Raw genomic sequence first — 16,140 nt, 5'->3', positions numbered from 1 at the left:
GTGATGTATTTTATGATATCAAATTGGCTATTGTTGAATTTCTTTTACAGCCCACAGATGTGCTTTCCCGAACAAAGGCTTTTCTTTAAATTAATTCAGCCTGAATTGACTCTCCTGGATTTACTGTGTTGAAAAGAGCTGATGACATTTTCCTGCGCAGCAGTATAATATTATGGCACTGTCTGTTTAAAAGAATATAACTGGTGTTGTTGAGAGAAGAAGCAGTAGTTCTATTGATGGGATTAAATGCAAACAGGCATTTTGGAAAACAGTTTTGGTTCCCCCAAGAAGTGATAAGATGCATCTGTTTGATATCGCGTCACTCACACAAAGACTCACTCAGCGGTATTCAAATTATTTTACAATGTGATGGATGAAAGTAAGTGAACAGTCAATACTTTATTTTTTTTCATTCATATACAGGGATTCATACAATTAGTAATGTGTCAACAGACAAGCAATGACAGGGCAGGACAAGATATTTACTGTGTTAGGGAATATGAGGTTTGTGTGGCACAGTATGACATGAATTCCTATTATGAGCCAGGTTCCTTCTCTCTGGCAGAGGGGGTTGACACCGCTCCCTGGCAACTCACACAGCTGTGGGTCTCCCACAGGCAGCCAGGCTGTGCCCACCGTGCCTCTCCCAGTTTTCCCCTGTGAGAGATTGCAGGGTGCTGCCGCGGTGTGGGTGTCACAAAGACTCCGTCAGCCCAGGGTGGCTGTCAGATGTCTGCGTAGGTGTCTGGTGAAATCCAGCTGTGCTCGAGGCAAGGCCTGATTGACAATGGACTTTGGCAGCCAGCCCTGAAAACAACATTATCTTGGTTAAACCCCTGGATCATAATTTGGTCATTTTGGTGACTGTCTCTCATGGTAAAAAAAAGAGTGAGTAACAACTAGTTGTAGTCCCTTGATCCCCACAACATCTGCAAATACGGTCCCATATAGGGAATATGCAACTATAAAAGTCTTGTATGAGGTAATTTCTATCTAATTTCATATAATGCCTGCCAAACCCTAATATTTTAAATGGCATTGCAGCTTATTTTTATTGCAATAGATAGAATGTTGCCCATAGTAACCTGCGGATTGGTTTCTATAGTGACATCTCTCTTGCAAACTTCATTGAGATGCACATGTAAAATTGGGAATTACTGTGGAGCAAGGTCACGACAATGATGAAACATGGTTGCAAACGTCAATATGAAAGACACAATACTGGCAATCTATAAAGCTTTAGAAACAGCAAGGGAGCTGAATGTGAATGTGTTTGTTTCATCAAAGCCACTACAGTATATACAATACGCTGATAAGTGATGTAGCTACACTGAGTGATGCATACATGTTGTGTTTTTTCTCAGTTCAGAAAATGGAAAAAAACAGCACACAGAAAAAGCCTACCTTTACATCCATGTTGAGCAGCCATGTGAAGCGACTCCTCCCTGAATCCTCTGCCAGAGCCTCTATGATAATGCATGTTGGTCCATCCTCAGCTCTGTTAACATGCACACAAGCTGAGTGAGCTCACTAGCACTCAAACTGGGTTCAAACTGATCTAACTTTGTTCAATTACACCCACTGGGCCCTAACATCACGTTCATCATTACAAGGCACAAATGCTATAAGGAGAAACTGCAGAGATTATATCTGTAGTATTATTCAAAACTTCACTTCATGCATAAAGGTTAATCCTACAAATTTAAGCATGTGCTTTATTTTCTTAGAAACTATAATGTTTTAAAACTAATGAAAGACAAAATAATAGATATATAGATAGATATGATTGATTGAAATTTGACTGTGTATGTTACCATACAATAATTATTGTAATTCTATTGTAACTTGATTGAATCTGATAGATATTTTTTTATGTTATACATAACACATGATTCATGCACAGTTGAAAAAGACTTTACTGTTGTGATTGCTTACATTGTTGAGTGAAATCAGTCCAGTAAAATATAGGTGCATTGGGCAACAGAATGATGGCTGCTCTAGTTTTTAGAGGCTGCCCGACGCAGATCATCCTACCTCACAAAGCCCTTCTGAGGTGGGAAGGACTCCAGCTGAGTCGCTGCTCCGCCAAGATATATGCAGGATTTGTGTTTGCAGCTGTGTCTGACACTCAGGAAGTCCCTTTGGCCGATGAGATTCCCTGCTGTCTCCGCCGACACCTCGTGAGTCACAACGGTTTCTGGTCCAACGTGCTTGAGAACCTGCAACACAACAGATACGACATCCAATTCAGTTTGGAAATCATGAAGGGAACTGCACTGCTGAACTGAAATTGAATAGGTACTGCATGAAAGGTCTGGAAATCTGAATACTAATGTCATGCTGCAAATATAGCATGACTTAAATGTACAGAAAACTCTGACAAGCGAGAAGATAACTCTAATTGGATCCAGCAGGTAGGAACATTACTGAAAGAGCACAAAGCTCCTCTGAAGATCAGGCTGCTTAGTTAGTATTTATATTCTAAATGCTGGTATTGGTAATGTGGTACTGTCTGGTGTGACCTGTTGGGAGGCCAGTATCTTACTTTGATGTGCTGGATGCTCGGGTTCCACCGGTGCATCTCCTCCACCTTGACAAACAGGATGTCGTACAGCTCCTCCGCGCTGGCCTCCAGGACGGCTTCCAGCCTGAAGACCTTCCTGGCCCCGGCCATCACTTTGCTACAGATTACATCGCCATTGCCCTAGAAAAGGAAAATGGTTTAGAAAATGGAAATGTTATTTTGAGTGTGTGAATAGCGGCAACAAAGTTAGGAAGCATTTTAGTCAGTCAGGATGACTCTGGACAGATAAATCAGGCGCAAAATACCTCTGCAATCTCTGTCTTCCATCCCTCTTTGTCCTCCAAGATGTCGAGAGCCTTCCTCATCGCGTCTTGGCCTTGTTGGACATAAAATAGCTGCTCTTCTTTCAGCGGAACAGGCCTTGTGTCTTCTGTTTTGGGCTCTGCAAAAGCATTCGTCTCATCAATATTTCAACAGCTGCAACATTGAAATGATAAGAGAAGAACAATGTGTTGATGATTGAAATGTTACCAGAATAAGTTAAATCAGCATGCATTCCCATCTGACCCATCCGCTCTGGCAGCTGGACATGTCTCCACCGCTGCATGTGTGTGATCCCTTGGCCTATCACCGCCACAGCCATGCGCTGCAGTCCTGTGTGATTGAACAGGAAAGGGAATGAGCAATAATTGTTGAGTAGTCTTTTCTTACCAGGATGCAGCATTGACCAGCATTAGTGCAATGAACCTAAAGTGCAATCAAAAGGGAGGAGGCAAACGTCTATCTTCAGAGTGTAGATTGTATTTACCTGCCATGCTCCTCAGATGTGGGTAGGAGATTCCACAGCAGAGCTTTACAACAGCAGGCAGCATACTGTCTGTCCTCGGCAGAGACAGCAGTCTGAGGGAGTGTGTCTCTGGTCTTTATATGGCCTGTGAAGGACATCCTGCCGAGATAAGGCCCAATGAAGAAGATAGGACCTATTCTGAATTCTGTTATCAAGGCCACGCCTGTCAGGAGTCTTAGAAACTAAAACAGAGAATTGGATGCAAGACAGAGAGGAAAGTTTGAGAGTGAAAACTTTGATTAGTTAGACGATTTCTGCATATTTTGCTCACAAATCAACTTGCAGCTGCATGGCAGCAGCTACACAGCTAAGCTGGTAAACAAAGGGTTTGTGTAAGAACGTGGGGGTCCTTCCACCTTATCAGTTTGTGATTACCTTTTCAAATTATGCATAACCTTTTTCAGGGATGTGCAATTATCTTAGAAGGCATTCTTTATCTCTGTGGGCAATTGTAATTTCTCGATTTAACACCTCTTGTTTTGTTGTTATAGCATTCAGTGAGACATTTTTTCAGATTAATTAAACAAATATGGAAGGGCAAATGCATTTGAAAAAGTCAAGTGTTATAACAAATATAATGTAACATCAGATAACATGTTATTGATATTGATTAAATTATATTTTCATAAGTAGGCTTATATTGGAGTGCTGCATGTAATACAGATCATCCTGTGGACTATGACCTTGTTTTTCTTTTATATTACTGTAAATTGTATTCTTTACAGCAAGAGACAGACATGATGATATTCTATGTGTATCATCCTGGAAAATCTCAAATTTTGCAGAGTATTTTCAATTTTGCCAAATTTCATAACCGCAGCTTCATATCAATTAAATATGGTCAAACACATTAAGTGGCAAAAATAAACAAGTAAGTTATTTCCAGTTTGCTGATGGAATAAAGGTGACACTTCTGAGTATGAACCCATTTCACTACTTGGCAGGCACCACAAAAGAAGAGTGGTTGAGTGTGTGCGGGTGGGCTTATGATGCCCAGAGGAACTTCAAGAGAGTTCTGTTCATCTTGGTTGGAGCCATGAAATGTGACCATGAGAAGACAGCAAAGATTAAACCAGCTTCCCCTGGAAAGGACAGCTGTCAGAGATAAGCCAGTGGTGGATTATGTAACAGGTTAGATATAAATATACTCATATTTGCAGTGCTAATACTTTTTGAGCAATTGATTTCCACTCAGAAACACAAACACAAACAGCATGGAGTCCTCACTAATCATCTACTACTCGTCATTAAGATGTGAGGTTGGAAAAACATAAACAACCAATCCCATTTTGAAGACATAATTCATAATCACCTTCATAATAAAGAGTGAGCAGAATGGGTTTTCATGACAGGGGGAAAAACATGGCTGATGCTCCCTGCTCCCCCCCGAGGGTGAAGAACATCCCAGCACACCAAGCAAGCTCCATCGTAATGAGATGCCAATACCTCTTAAAGGTCTGGAGATGGATGGAGATAATGAATGTCAGACACATTTCTCTGCTGCTTGTACACTGGTGCCTGCAGCGCAAACATTTTACAGAGGGAAGAAAGATAGTAGTTGTACATGCTTTAGCGCACCACCGCCCAACATTTCCGATAACGTGAGCTATATGCTTCATTAGACTGGATTCACTAAGCATGTCATGTTTCCCCTGGGCCGACAAGGAACAATGTTGTTTTTAATTGATTTTAAAGAGCGATTCATAGCGATCATAAAAAGATTTAATTACCATATGGCTGTGTGAATATCGATCCCGAACATGTATTCTCTGCACTCACTCCTTTTCAGTATACATGGAGTGCCACTCAATTGGGCAAACACAGATAAACATAAAATCACTCACACTCACATTCATACCATGCAACTTCAAGCCTCCAATCAAGCTGCTTTGCATGTCTTTGGATGGAGCAGGGAACCAGAGCTGATACATTTCAATTTCTAATGTCATTATACAATACAATTCAATTTCTAAACGATGCAGTTTCTAATGCTGTCACATCTCTGAACTCTCTGGCAGAGGGCGCAGTGCCTCCCCTCCCTGCGCCCCTCCAGGAGGCAGCTGCCTCTTATCGCACTCAGCCAACAGGTGTCCTTGTGAGAAAGGTTTGTGACGTCAATGCTGATCTTCACCTGCTGACCAGGCTGACAGCTCCAGCACACTCACATGTTAATCCCTGAAGCACCTGTACAGCCTCATATTTACTAGGTTACAACCCCTGTTGGACATAAACATCACCAGCACCAGCACCTCCACCTCTCCGCAAGAGTCCGGAGTAATCCAGCAAAAGATTGCACATCAGCAATCAGCACATGCTTAGGCAGCATACTGTGTTTTGGATTCTGGATTAACCCAATCACTGAGAGGCACTGATGAATGCTTCCTAGATATATTGGATTTGGCCATAAACTGGAATTACAATTATCTTACTAATTATTATCTAACTATCTTGAAATTCTCCATATTCACACTGGAATAAAAACAAGGAATAAGTGGTGGGTATGGAGGGCTTTGAGATAACTGAACCTCTGGCGGCCATATTGGAGGTCCTCAGCTCATGGACAACAGTCGCTGTGAACAGCTGATTTTGTTTCTAAACACAAGTTTTGACTGTCTCAACAGAATTCAGCCAATAGACAAATTGTGTTTAGCTCATTCCAGCTTGTTAGCTTGCAAATCATAGTATCTGGTCAGCTGCCCATCCCTTCTTCTTCTTGTTAACACATCTGAATTGCATACTAGCTAAAGTATATGAAGCTCGCAAGTTCAAGCAGCAAGACGATCCCTGTCACTTTCTCACTCTCTCTCTTTATACTCCGGGTCTCTGGCTCATAATTACTGTCATCCGGTGAACACACTTGGGCATTTGCTCGGGCTTTCTGTCAGCCAGTGATCTTTTGTTGAATGGTATTTAAAGTTGCCTTCTGGATGTGTCTCCTTGCTGTCATTTACCCCACCACCACCACTGTTAAGACCCTGTCTATGTCTCCCCAGGGCCAGGAGGATCTTCAGAAGAGGGTTTTTATCCCCTATAAATTATTCCTGAAACAGGATCAACAACAAAGCTTGCCTTATATCAGGTTTTATGCATCATCTTTTGTGTCTCCCTTGATTGACCCAAAGTAGTAGTGCCTAATTAGACTTGCATGTTAGCATTAACACTGGGTGTTTTGTCAGTTAGCCTGCTGGCTCGTTAGCTAGCTAACAAAACCAAAAACCAGCTGTTTGCTTAGGTTAACTGAGCTGATACTTTCTAGCTACAGTCTGTGATGCTTTTGAGTAGAGACTGAACCAGAGGGGGAGAGGCTGAAGACAAGACAATTTCCTGTGTCACACTAACCTAAATTTGGAAACAAATCTACCTTATCAGATTACTCATTTTTACTTATGACATTACTTAATGGATCTAGACCCACGTCACAACAATCCTTTCTGACATTTGCCTTTTCTCTTGCCCAGTTGCTATATATTTAGCAATTATGGGCCAGCTGTGGTTGCTAGGAGAATTGTGATATAACAGCAAATAAGCTTCTATTGTGACATGCTTGTGCCACATCTTTCTCTCTGATTCAGTGCAATCAGTCCTCAGCACTCAACCATGGATTAAGGTTTTCACTAGTGGACTTAACAAAAGGAGGGTCAGGTGATGTCACTTGGGTGAAGAATGGGGTATGGGCTGAGGATGGAAAAGTGCATAGTTATATATGGATATACCCAAATGGAGACTGCTGACAGCTGAGGTTGTTATTAGATGCCTTGGAGCAGCACCTCTATAAGAGCCGCGGGCTAATGAGTGTTTGTTAATTTGTTAGTGTGTGACGCTTTTTGCAATGTGCACTGCAGCATGGTAGATGCCAAACAAGCATAAACCAACTGGAGGCTGGTGAGCTGTACATCCACATATCAGGCAGTAGCTTGCTGATTTTCTAACTGTAGTGGTTAAGCCAATTAAATGTTTTGTTCTGCGATTCTCTTAGTTATGCTACAACACTGTGCTGCCACAGCACTTTGGTGTTAACAGGTGGAGTTTTTAAAGTCAAAGTAGTTTCACTCCAATCATGCAAACCTCCTGCACCCACCCCACCACCCAGGCGCCTAGAAAGCACTAGCACCCTTGTTATGAACTAAAAAACGTGGTGTGAAAAAACATTGTTGTAAACTTAAATAAAAATAAAAAGGAGAAACAAAAACTAAACTAACACTATCTCTATTGATAAAACTAACTAAAATAAAATAAAAACATATGTTAAATGTTTTCAGTTTTTGTCTTTTTGTTTATGTGCAGGTAAAATAGAGAATTAATTTTCAGTCCCAAACTTTTGGCCTAGGTACGCCACTATATGGTGCTGTCCTGTAGTCCTACTAGTTAGGCCTTGTTTGGGATTATTTTGTGCTAAATGGTCTGAATTCAGTTTGCTGTTGAATCTGCTGTTGCATTTCATTTGTGCAGAATGAAACCAAGAGGTCCCAAATATAAGTTAGTTGAGGATGCATTGAAAAATTGATTTAAAAAATAATTTATCATTTGTTATCTGTATTACACAACACCTTCTAAACATATACAAGATACCTGTTTTGAACTTCTATCATCATACCTTTAAAAAATAGCCCACCAACCCCAGAAAAAATACTAAAACTAGAATGGAAACTAAAAAAAACCTAAACTAAAACTAAACATTTGTAAAAAATAAAACTACCAAACGCACACCGAAAACAAATTAAAACTAAACTGAAACTGAAATAAAAATTTTGGAGTATATAAAAATATAAACTCATGAAAAATTCCAAACTATAACAGGCCTGACCCTGCTGAGAGCTGTGAGGAAAAACCTTTTGGTGGAATATGACCCAAATATCTCCCAAACATTCATCATGAACTCCATATTTGGCATAAATTATGTATAATGTGAGTGCATCCATAGAACTTGCCCTGTGTCATAAAATGCATAAGTCAGAGCACAAAATCCAGATATAGTCCAAAAGCTTCTAGGCAAACCACTTTTAATGATTTCACATTTTGTTTAGGTGCACAAAAAAACCCAAATTCTTTTTTGCAGACACCAAAACTCAAGTTGAATCACATAATGGTACATAAACATATCTGTGATAAGGTTTAGCTTTTATATACCTGCAAACAACAGTTGCACTGCTTTTCTTGGTTTCAAAACATAATCATGATGTTTCAGACGGCTCTTATCTTATATGTAAAAATAATTCATACAGTGGCCAAATCATCCCATTTCTTTGGCTTGTGTTAATAAACATCTACAAATAAAGTATTCTAAATAAAACCTAAGAAAGCATACATGATTTTTCTGAATACAAGCACAGGCTTTTTGTTGCTATTTAAAACACACTCATAATAAGGAAACCTATCAACTTGTATACTCCTTGTTACTATTCCTTGTAATAAGAAAAGCTAAACACGGCCATCCATAGGAAGATGGTAAGAGAACTCTATATACTATCAACATGCTGGAGTGGATCATCTTGAGGATGATGCTGAGCTCCATGGACTTCAAGGACCTCTGCATCTCCAATCCTCTCTGCAAGAGAGCACTCTGGTTAGAGATGCAGGGAACACAAAATGAAGAGTTATTATGCAAAGTGATACTCTGTTCAGGCAGTATTTTGGCAACCAATGCTCAGTGCAAATAAGATACAGTTTAATGTGTTGGTTTATTCACCACCTTCATGTGAGCAGATAGTATATACTTTTTATTGTTTTCAATTTATGACCACTGTTTTTATCTTTTTTTATTTTGTGAAGCCCTTTGAGGCATGCTTTGCGATATTGGGCTATACATAAATAAGATTTCACTTGAAACTTGACTTGAATACAGGAGGGATTCATAACTACAGTCCTTGCAAAAAATGTCCCCTACTAGATAAAGGAAAGATCAAAAAACATAACTCTGAACTTTTTCATTAAATAGGCTTTTTTTCTACAGCATTTGCTTTGACTAGCGAATTGAGACTGAGGCTTTTGTGAAAATGTCAAAGCCACCTTGCCACATACAGCGAACCAAAAATCATTCACAACATTAGAAAAGAAAGTGGTGAACAGAGAGGCTATTTTGACCTCTAGCACCGATGTAGGGAATGAGCTGTCTAACCCATCAAAATCATATGGCATTTTTGAGTTGTATATTTAACTCAAGTGAAATGGGACTTAAGGCCAGTGGCGTGAAAGTAGTCTGGTTGGCCATAGATAAAGGGACAAAACTGTTCCACTAAAATAATGAACATTAAATTGAACTGCAATAACAATGGGAAAATCAATATATTGTTTAGTTACCTGGTTTGTCGTCACTGGAAGATCGCTGCATTTGGTATGAGCTACGGAAGCAAACAAACAGTGTATCAGTGACTTCTGCGCTCCACACATGCAGATGGACATTCCAGAGATAGAAGACCACCCTGACCTTGTTCTCCGAGGCTTTCTCCATGACTGGCTGAATGAAGGGCCTTGTACAGGCAGAGAGGCACAGGTATGAAGAGCCTGGACCTGCCCAAAGCTCTGCTGATGGCCTGAGATGTCAATACCCTCCAAAGCCTGCTGGATCATCCCCATCACCAGGTCCTTCTCTGTGGAGGAGAAGATTGCTATGATTCTTTCTGTGCAACAAGTTTCTGAAAAAAAGAATTGCTCTTTGCCTCAGCCCGCCCAAGGTTTCTTCCAAAGGTTTATCTTGGGAGTTTTTCCTTGTGTGTAATTAGGGTCTAAGGCTAGTGGTGTCGGGTAGGTTAGGCTACGTAGAATAGGTAGACTGTTTGTCTTGCTAAAATCTGCTCTTGTCTGTCTTGTGCTTTTCGCTATGCTTGTCCTATATCATTCTGTTCACCACTGATATTTCATAAGTTAGATCTAGTTAGGCTCATTCTCTGTAAAGTCAACTGAGACATGCTTGTGATAAAGGGCTATATCAGTGGTTCCCAACCTTTTTTTTGCTAAAATTAATTTGTCTTCGATGATGTAATAGTTTGTACTATGTTGCATGTAAACGTACATTTTAGACCACATTTAGGCTATTTCATGTATATTATTGTGGACGGCAGCCAGAGGCAGAATAGCCAGGACGAGCCACAGATTAGTGCACAAATTGAGGATTTTATTTTCCCAGTGCAGGATATGTACAGGTGAGCTTGTATTTACAAGGCTGCAAATTAATGCTGAACAAACAATGACTCAAATTAAATTGCGCGCTGTTTATGTTTGAGCGTGGGAATGCACGTAGCCTGGTCACGTGTGATCGCGTGAATCAAGATATGCCGAGCTCAGCTAACAATATCATGCATTTTATTTGAGCTCAATTTTTATGAGGGGAAGTGAAAACGAAGGATACGTTTAGTTGTTTTAAATTTTGTGTGCTGTTTTTATTATTATAATAATTATTATTATTTGTATTGATCAATTACTAGAAATTTCAGGCGACCTCATTTGAATTCCATGCGACCCCACATGGGGTCACAACCCCAGGGTTGGGAAAGCCTGGGCTATATAAATAAACAAACTTGAACTTGAAATGTTTTTACTGAAGAGGATAAACATGTTGGAAGTAATTTAGCTTTGTTTATACTGGAAGAACAGCGCTCTCTTCCTGCATTGTGCCATAAAGCAATGTCCCTAAATGGTCAATCTAGCAATCTAGCAGATTTCCCGGAAAATCCGACCTGGTGGCACACAAATTAAATTCAGTGTAGATACCGGTAGAGGCTGACAGTCTTCTGGGCAATGGTCTCAGTTGTTTCACGGTAATTATGCTAGTGTCTCCAAATGACTGTTGTAATGACTTATTGATGTTAAAATGCATAATTAGTGTGGGTGTCTTAGTGCACAAAGTCACCCAACACATTATGTGGAATGTGTGAGGTGAGTTTTACCTCTTTGGCCTGAAAGCAGAAGCCACTGCTGGACCAGAGATAAGGAATCTGTCTGCAAGATCTGACAAAGCAGCTCCAACACCTGACAAGAGAAGAACAGCACCAGCGTCACATTAGCTTGCAAACCATCCGGCATGTAGTTGACATACACATTATTTATGAAATTGTTCTAAATGTCAAGAAGCCTGTTGACAGAGCTGTGCTGCATGCACTGAATATGCAAATGCAAATGTCACTTTAAAATTAACTCAGAAGTTAAATTAACTCAGAAGTTAAATTAACTCAGAAGTTGTCTCTTTCTCTGGAGAATTTTGATATGCCTTTCAACATACTTAATTAGAGATACTTATTTTAATTTTTTTCTTGTTTTTAATGTTTCTTATTCCATTAGCCTACATACAGATCACAAGAGACCCTAACCCTCCTTATCTGGAATAAAACACAGTCATTAACAGTTACTGTGCCTCCATCGTTTCAACCCCAAACTACCCTAAATAATATGGAAATTGAGTTCCCTTCAACAGAGATGGAATAACAGAAGAGCGGAGGAGGAGGAGGACAGCAGTACATCACCATGAGTTCTTGGTCATAGAAAGGCTGAGGATAAGCCGTGCGTTGAGAATGGGATCTGCGCTGGTAAGCCTTGGTGGATGGAGGGATGATTCGCCCGGTCTGAGCTGAGTACTGGGTCTTTCTGCGGCCAAATTCTTCTTCTGATTGGTCCTTGACAACATACACAGTGTTTGAAAATATGTCCCAATATAACTTTTTGCAATCATCTCAAGTATTGTGATACACTGTGGCCAGCTGCACTTCAATTCCAAAGAGATAAAGCTACAATATGCAACTTTTCGCCTTGAGGCACGAAGTGTATTGTTAGTCCCACCCTCCTCCCCCTCAAGTGATCAAGTTCACACTCCAGCACTTGTCACTCATCTTGATGAGCAGTCTACCTTCAAACAACAGAAGAAACAGCATCTAGCCTGAGGTAACTGCAAAGCAACAGGTGAGTTGAAGAAGCAGACAGCCAACACAGGCAGTCTGCAACAGAAAAAGCAATGGCAATGTTCACCCATGTTTTTTCAGATTTTGTCTGCCACACGTTGGTGTCTCGGTCTTTTGTTTTTTTTTGTTGTCTTTGTTACACTTGATGGCCAGAACCCATCTTACCACCATCAAAATGTCCCAAACATAATTGAAAACCCAATTTCAGGCAAACAGGGGGATTTAGGCATGAGCACGCAGGGTCACAGGCAGACACAGACTAATAATGAATAATTCTATTTATTTATTGTTACTTTAATGTAAAAAAAAAAGTTGCATATTTTAGCTTTAGGGAAAAATACAGAGAAAGAAGAGTAACTGGATCAAACCCATGAATGTCCCTTTGTGAAGTCCACTTTAGTCTGATTAACACATTAAGTAACCTTGGACACCACTGAGAAACGGAATTACAGCAGCCCACATACATCTTTTTTGTCCTTTTTTGCTTGAGAGGACAAATTGACTTTTGCAGCTAGTTCTTTAAGCTCCTCCCTCCAGGCTTCTGATAAAAGTGCTGTAAAATATAAAGGAAAAATTACTTGAGATAAAACCAGATATGGTATTGTAATTATTCTTCTGAATCTCAATAGGATCCTTTTATGTCATAAGAAATCATATGGGCTGTATGTGTTTGAACATACCTGATTTGTTTTTGATACTATTGACCCCAGAAAGATTTGGACCAAGTGGAAGGGCAAAAGGTGCACCAGTTGCTGTCCTGAATCCCTGGCTCTTAATAAGTGGATGAGGAAATAATGATGTGGTGACAGACCAATCATCATTCACCATGCACACCGGCCTCCCGTTCAGTCCTGTGGGAGAATGAAAGGCACAGCGTATCCTCACCTACTGTGTTAAGGGTATGAAAGTTCCTCTTACACACTTGAAGTCTAACCATAAAGTGCCTCAGAAGTGTGGGACTATCAAAGACGAGGCCTGAAGAAATAATGGCAGCATGGGGAAATAAGCATGCAAAGCCCCTGCTGGGGTCACATCATCAGAACCTCGGGGATGATTCCAATTTTTCCTGCCAATGAGACACTCAAGTCTTTGATGAAGCCATATTGCTGCTCCTGGAGTCACACAGCTGCTCACAGCTGCTGCTCTTTCATGTACAGTATATGAATCTTATATATATATTTTTTAGCTCAGTTCAGAGGAATTTGGTGTAATAATCTCCTGGCAACTGATCACCTGCACAATAACTATTACACAGTCTTTAAAACTACTTTCCTGTGTGCAACTTCACCTTGAATATGGGAAAATGGATGGTTCTCAAATTGTTATTAGAGTGAGCAAATTTGACTGGTTGATTGGGCAACATGGAGATAAATATTATCCACGGGAATATAGATTATTAAAAAAAAAAAAAAAAAAAGAATTGAATGTAAACAATTCAAAATCAACTTGTATTTAAAGGTTAAATCATTTCATTTCGACTTTGAAATATGTTTTTTCTTTGCCTCGGACAGTTCAGTCTGAATATGTGAACATTCATTAATTTCTCCTGAAATAGAAAGTCTGTCCTGCATGATTGTCCTGATGTGTCATGTTACACTGATTTAGAGAATTATAAAGAATTAACTGGAGATGATGGGTAAAATGACGTTACCCAGGAGGACTTTCTGGAAATAATGGGCCTTTTTCTTGTTTGGAAATGATTACATGCTATAAAGCCAATTTAAATGCAAACACTTTTTGTGTTAAATGAATTCAAAGTGAATTGCACTATCTAATGCCACAAGGATACCAAACTGAGGTCGAACAAGGTTTTACTTAAACACAGCTGTAATCTGGCCTATAAAAAAAACACACTTAAAAAACACTGTGAAACTAGATTGGAACTAGTGAGTGATGGAAATTATTGCTTCTAAGTCCCTGCAGAGTGCCACAGTAATGTTCCATCTATTGGCACAGTGTAATCATTTAAATATATAATGACAGACGTTATGGAACAAGAACCCTGCTGATATGTAGTGCCCTGATGACAGAGGGCATTTGAAGCTATTGTAATAAAAAAAATACAGTAGGAGTTACTTCAATATTCTATTCCTACTCTATTTCCTCTATATTATATGTAGCCTGCGGTGATGGAAATTAAATTTTCTTTCACCAATGACATCTTTATCACATATTCGTTATTGCATGACAGAATACATAATTCCTCTCTGTCCAGAATCTTGTGCCTGCTCACCTTGAATATGTGTCACTCGGTGTGGATGAGGGTTGTGCCGGGAGAAGAATGAGTGGTGACTCAAGGCACCAAAGCGCGGACTGCTTTTAGGCACCATCTTGGTCCATTCAGTGGTAAATGGCACTTGATTAGCATAATTAACGCCCCTCTCTCCTGTGGTCATCTGGGAGTCTGGACTGAGTGGTCTCGACATATCAGGGCATGAGAACTATATGTTTTGTCTGAATCAGAAAAATTGAAAACAAATCAGACTCCCTCTTGTTAAGTGATAGAAATATACTTTATATTTAATATTCCAGGCTCCTGCAATTGGAAATCTGAAGTTACAGAGTCAACAAGTATATACTGTACTGTGGCCATACAGGCTGAAAACACTTGGGGAACTAACAAAGAACAAGATAAAGCATGCTCAAAGTTTCATTCAAGTGTGCAAACAACCAAATAAATACATTTCAAATATGTTCAAGAAAGTTAGGTTTAGTGTTCTGTTGGGAAAAATCTCCAAAGAAACCAATTCCAGAGTTAAAGAAAACCATGAAAGAACTACTATACCTCAGTAAACAGCCGCCTGCTCAAATCCTTTGGTGCTTAATGCTCAGTGTTTCCTTTGTTGCTAAGAAACCTGAACTCAACAAGAAAGAATAGCATCCTTACACAATGGCACTCTGTACAAATTCATTCACATGTCCAGACCGACTAGAGCTTGCGTTATACTTGTGATCTGAATGTAATGAAAGAACTTGTACTCTGAAATGAATGAATGAATGACTGAAGGTCAGTTCTATCAATATGAGACTGGCTGCAGATAAGTCATGTACTGTGTGCAGAATCCTACACCTTGATATGAATGTGTCTTTCAAAATCTCTCTAGATAGATTGACATCTGTAATGTCCGATAGATGATGCCATTTGATAAAATGACACCCGTAACTACATCCTATGGTGACAATATAATTTGTGATAAGCCTCATTAACACACCTAACAGCAAAATTCCTGTTAAGTTTGTGTAGACCATATTGTTACTGATGTCCTGGTATTTTTTTTGTGCAATAATTCAACTGCAATAATTCAACTGTGCAATACTTATTAATTATTTAATTATTTACACTGGTGTATGTATATATTGGAGTATGATGCATATTGTACAGAATTCTTATTTCTCTTATTTCTACATTATTATTATTATTATTATTCTCATTGTTATATATTGTAGTATAATGCACATATTTTACATATTTCTTACTTTCGTATTTCTATTTTTCTTATAATTTCTTATAATTTCTCTACGCTTGTATATATTCACTTCTACAATGTGAGCAGCTGCAATGTAACCCAATTTCCCCTCGGGGATCAATAAAGTATTTCTGATTCTGATTCTGATTCTGATTCTAGGAGGTACTTCAGCATAGTCCATTCAAATGAAGAGATTATTTCATTTAAGCCCTCTTTTGTATGGGGCCAGGGTCAACCTCAGCAATAATGTTCACATTCACAGTCAGAAGAGTTGCCCTTGCTTGTCTGTGCCCACCACTGCAATGTTATTGGCTTTTCTCTCTTCTTTTTAAGAGTGAGGGAGTTAAATGAGGAATTATGCAAAACAATGCAGGATGTTTCACCAAACCATGGCTGGCTTTGAGAGCTCAGAGG

The 16,140-nt window shown here is 39.5% G+C and overlaps 2 protein-coding genes across 2 annotated transcripts; both read right to left on the bottom strand.

The window, feature by feature from the left end:
* Positions 1–708: 708 nt before the first annotated feature.
* star2 (steroidogenic acute regulatory protein 2) lies at positions 709–3,396 on the bottom strand. The gene is made up of 7 exons (XM_071523438.1): positions 3,333–3,396; positions 3,092–3,178; positions 2,830–2,966; positions 2,546–2,704; positions 2,035–2,219; positions 1,405–1,498; positions 709–807 (listed from the first exon to the last, which is right to left on the bottom strand). The coding sequence occupies exons 1-7, from the start codon at positions 3,394–3,396 to the stop codon at positions 709–711; spliced, it is 825 nt and encodes a 274-aa protein (XP_071379539.1).
* A 5,431-nt stretch (positions 3,397–8,827) lies between these two features.
* Positions 8,828–14,685, bottom strand: tbata (thymus, brain and testes associated). The gene is made up of 8 exons (XM_071523393.1): positions 14,493–14,685; positions 12,940–13,110; positions 12,724–12,812; positions 11,828–11,977; positions 11,255–11,336; positions 9,796–9,976; positions 9,669–9,709; positions 8,828–8,916 (listed from the first exon to the last, which is right to left on the bottom strand). Exons 1-8 carry the CDS (start codon positions 14,683–14,685, stop codon positions 8,828–8,830), a joined length of 996 nt encoding a protein of 331 aa, XP_071379494.1.
* Between the last annotated feature and the right edge of the window lie 1,455 nt (positions 14,686–16,140).

Source organism: Centroberyx affinis, unplaced genomic scaffold (genome assembly GCF_046629955.1).
Source record: "Centroberyx affinis isolate AG114_WGS23_722 - 3 ecotype Tasmania unplaced genomic scaffold, CSIRO-AGI_Caff_v1 ptg001088l_1, whole genome shotgun sequence".
NCBI lineage: Eukaryota > Metazoa > Chordata > Actinopteri > Beryciformes > Berycidae > Centroberyx > Centroberyx affinis.
Note: the sequence above shows the minus strand (reverse complement) of the source record. Positions and strands in the feature narration are given on the sequence as shown.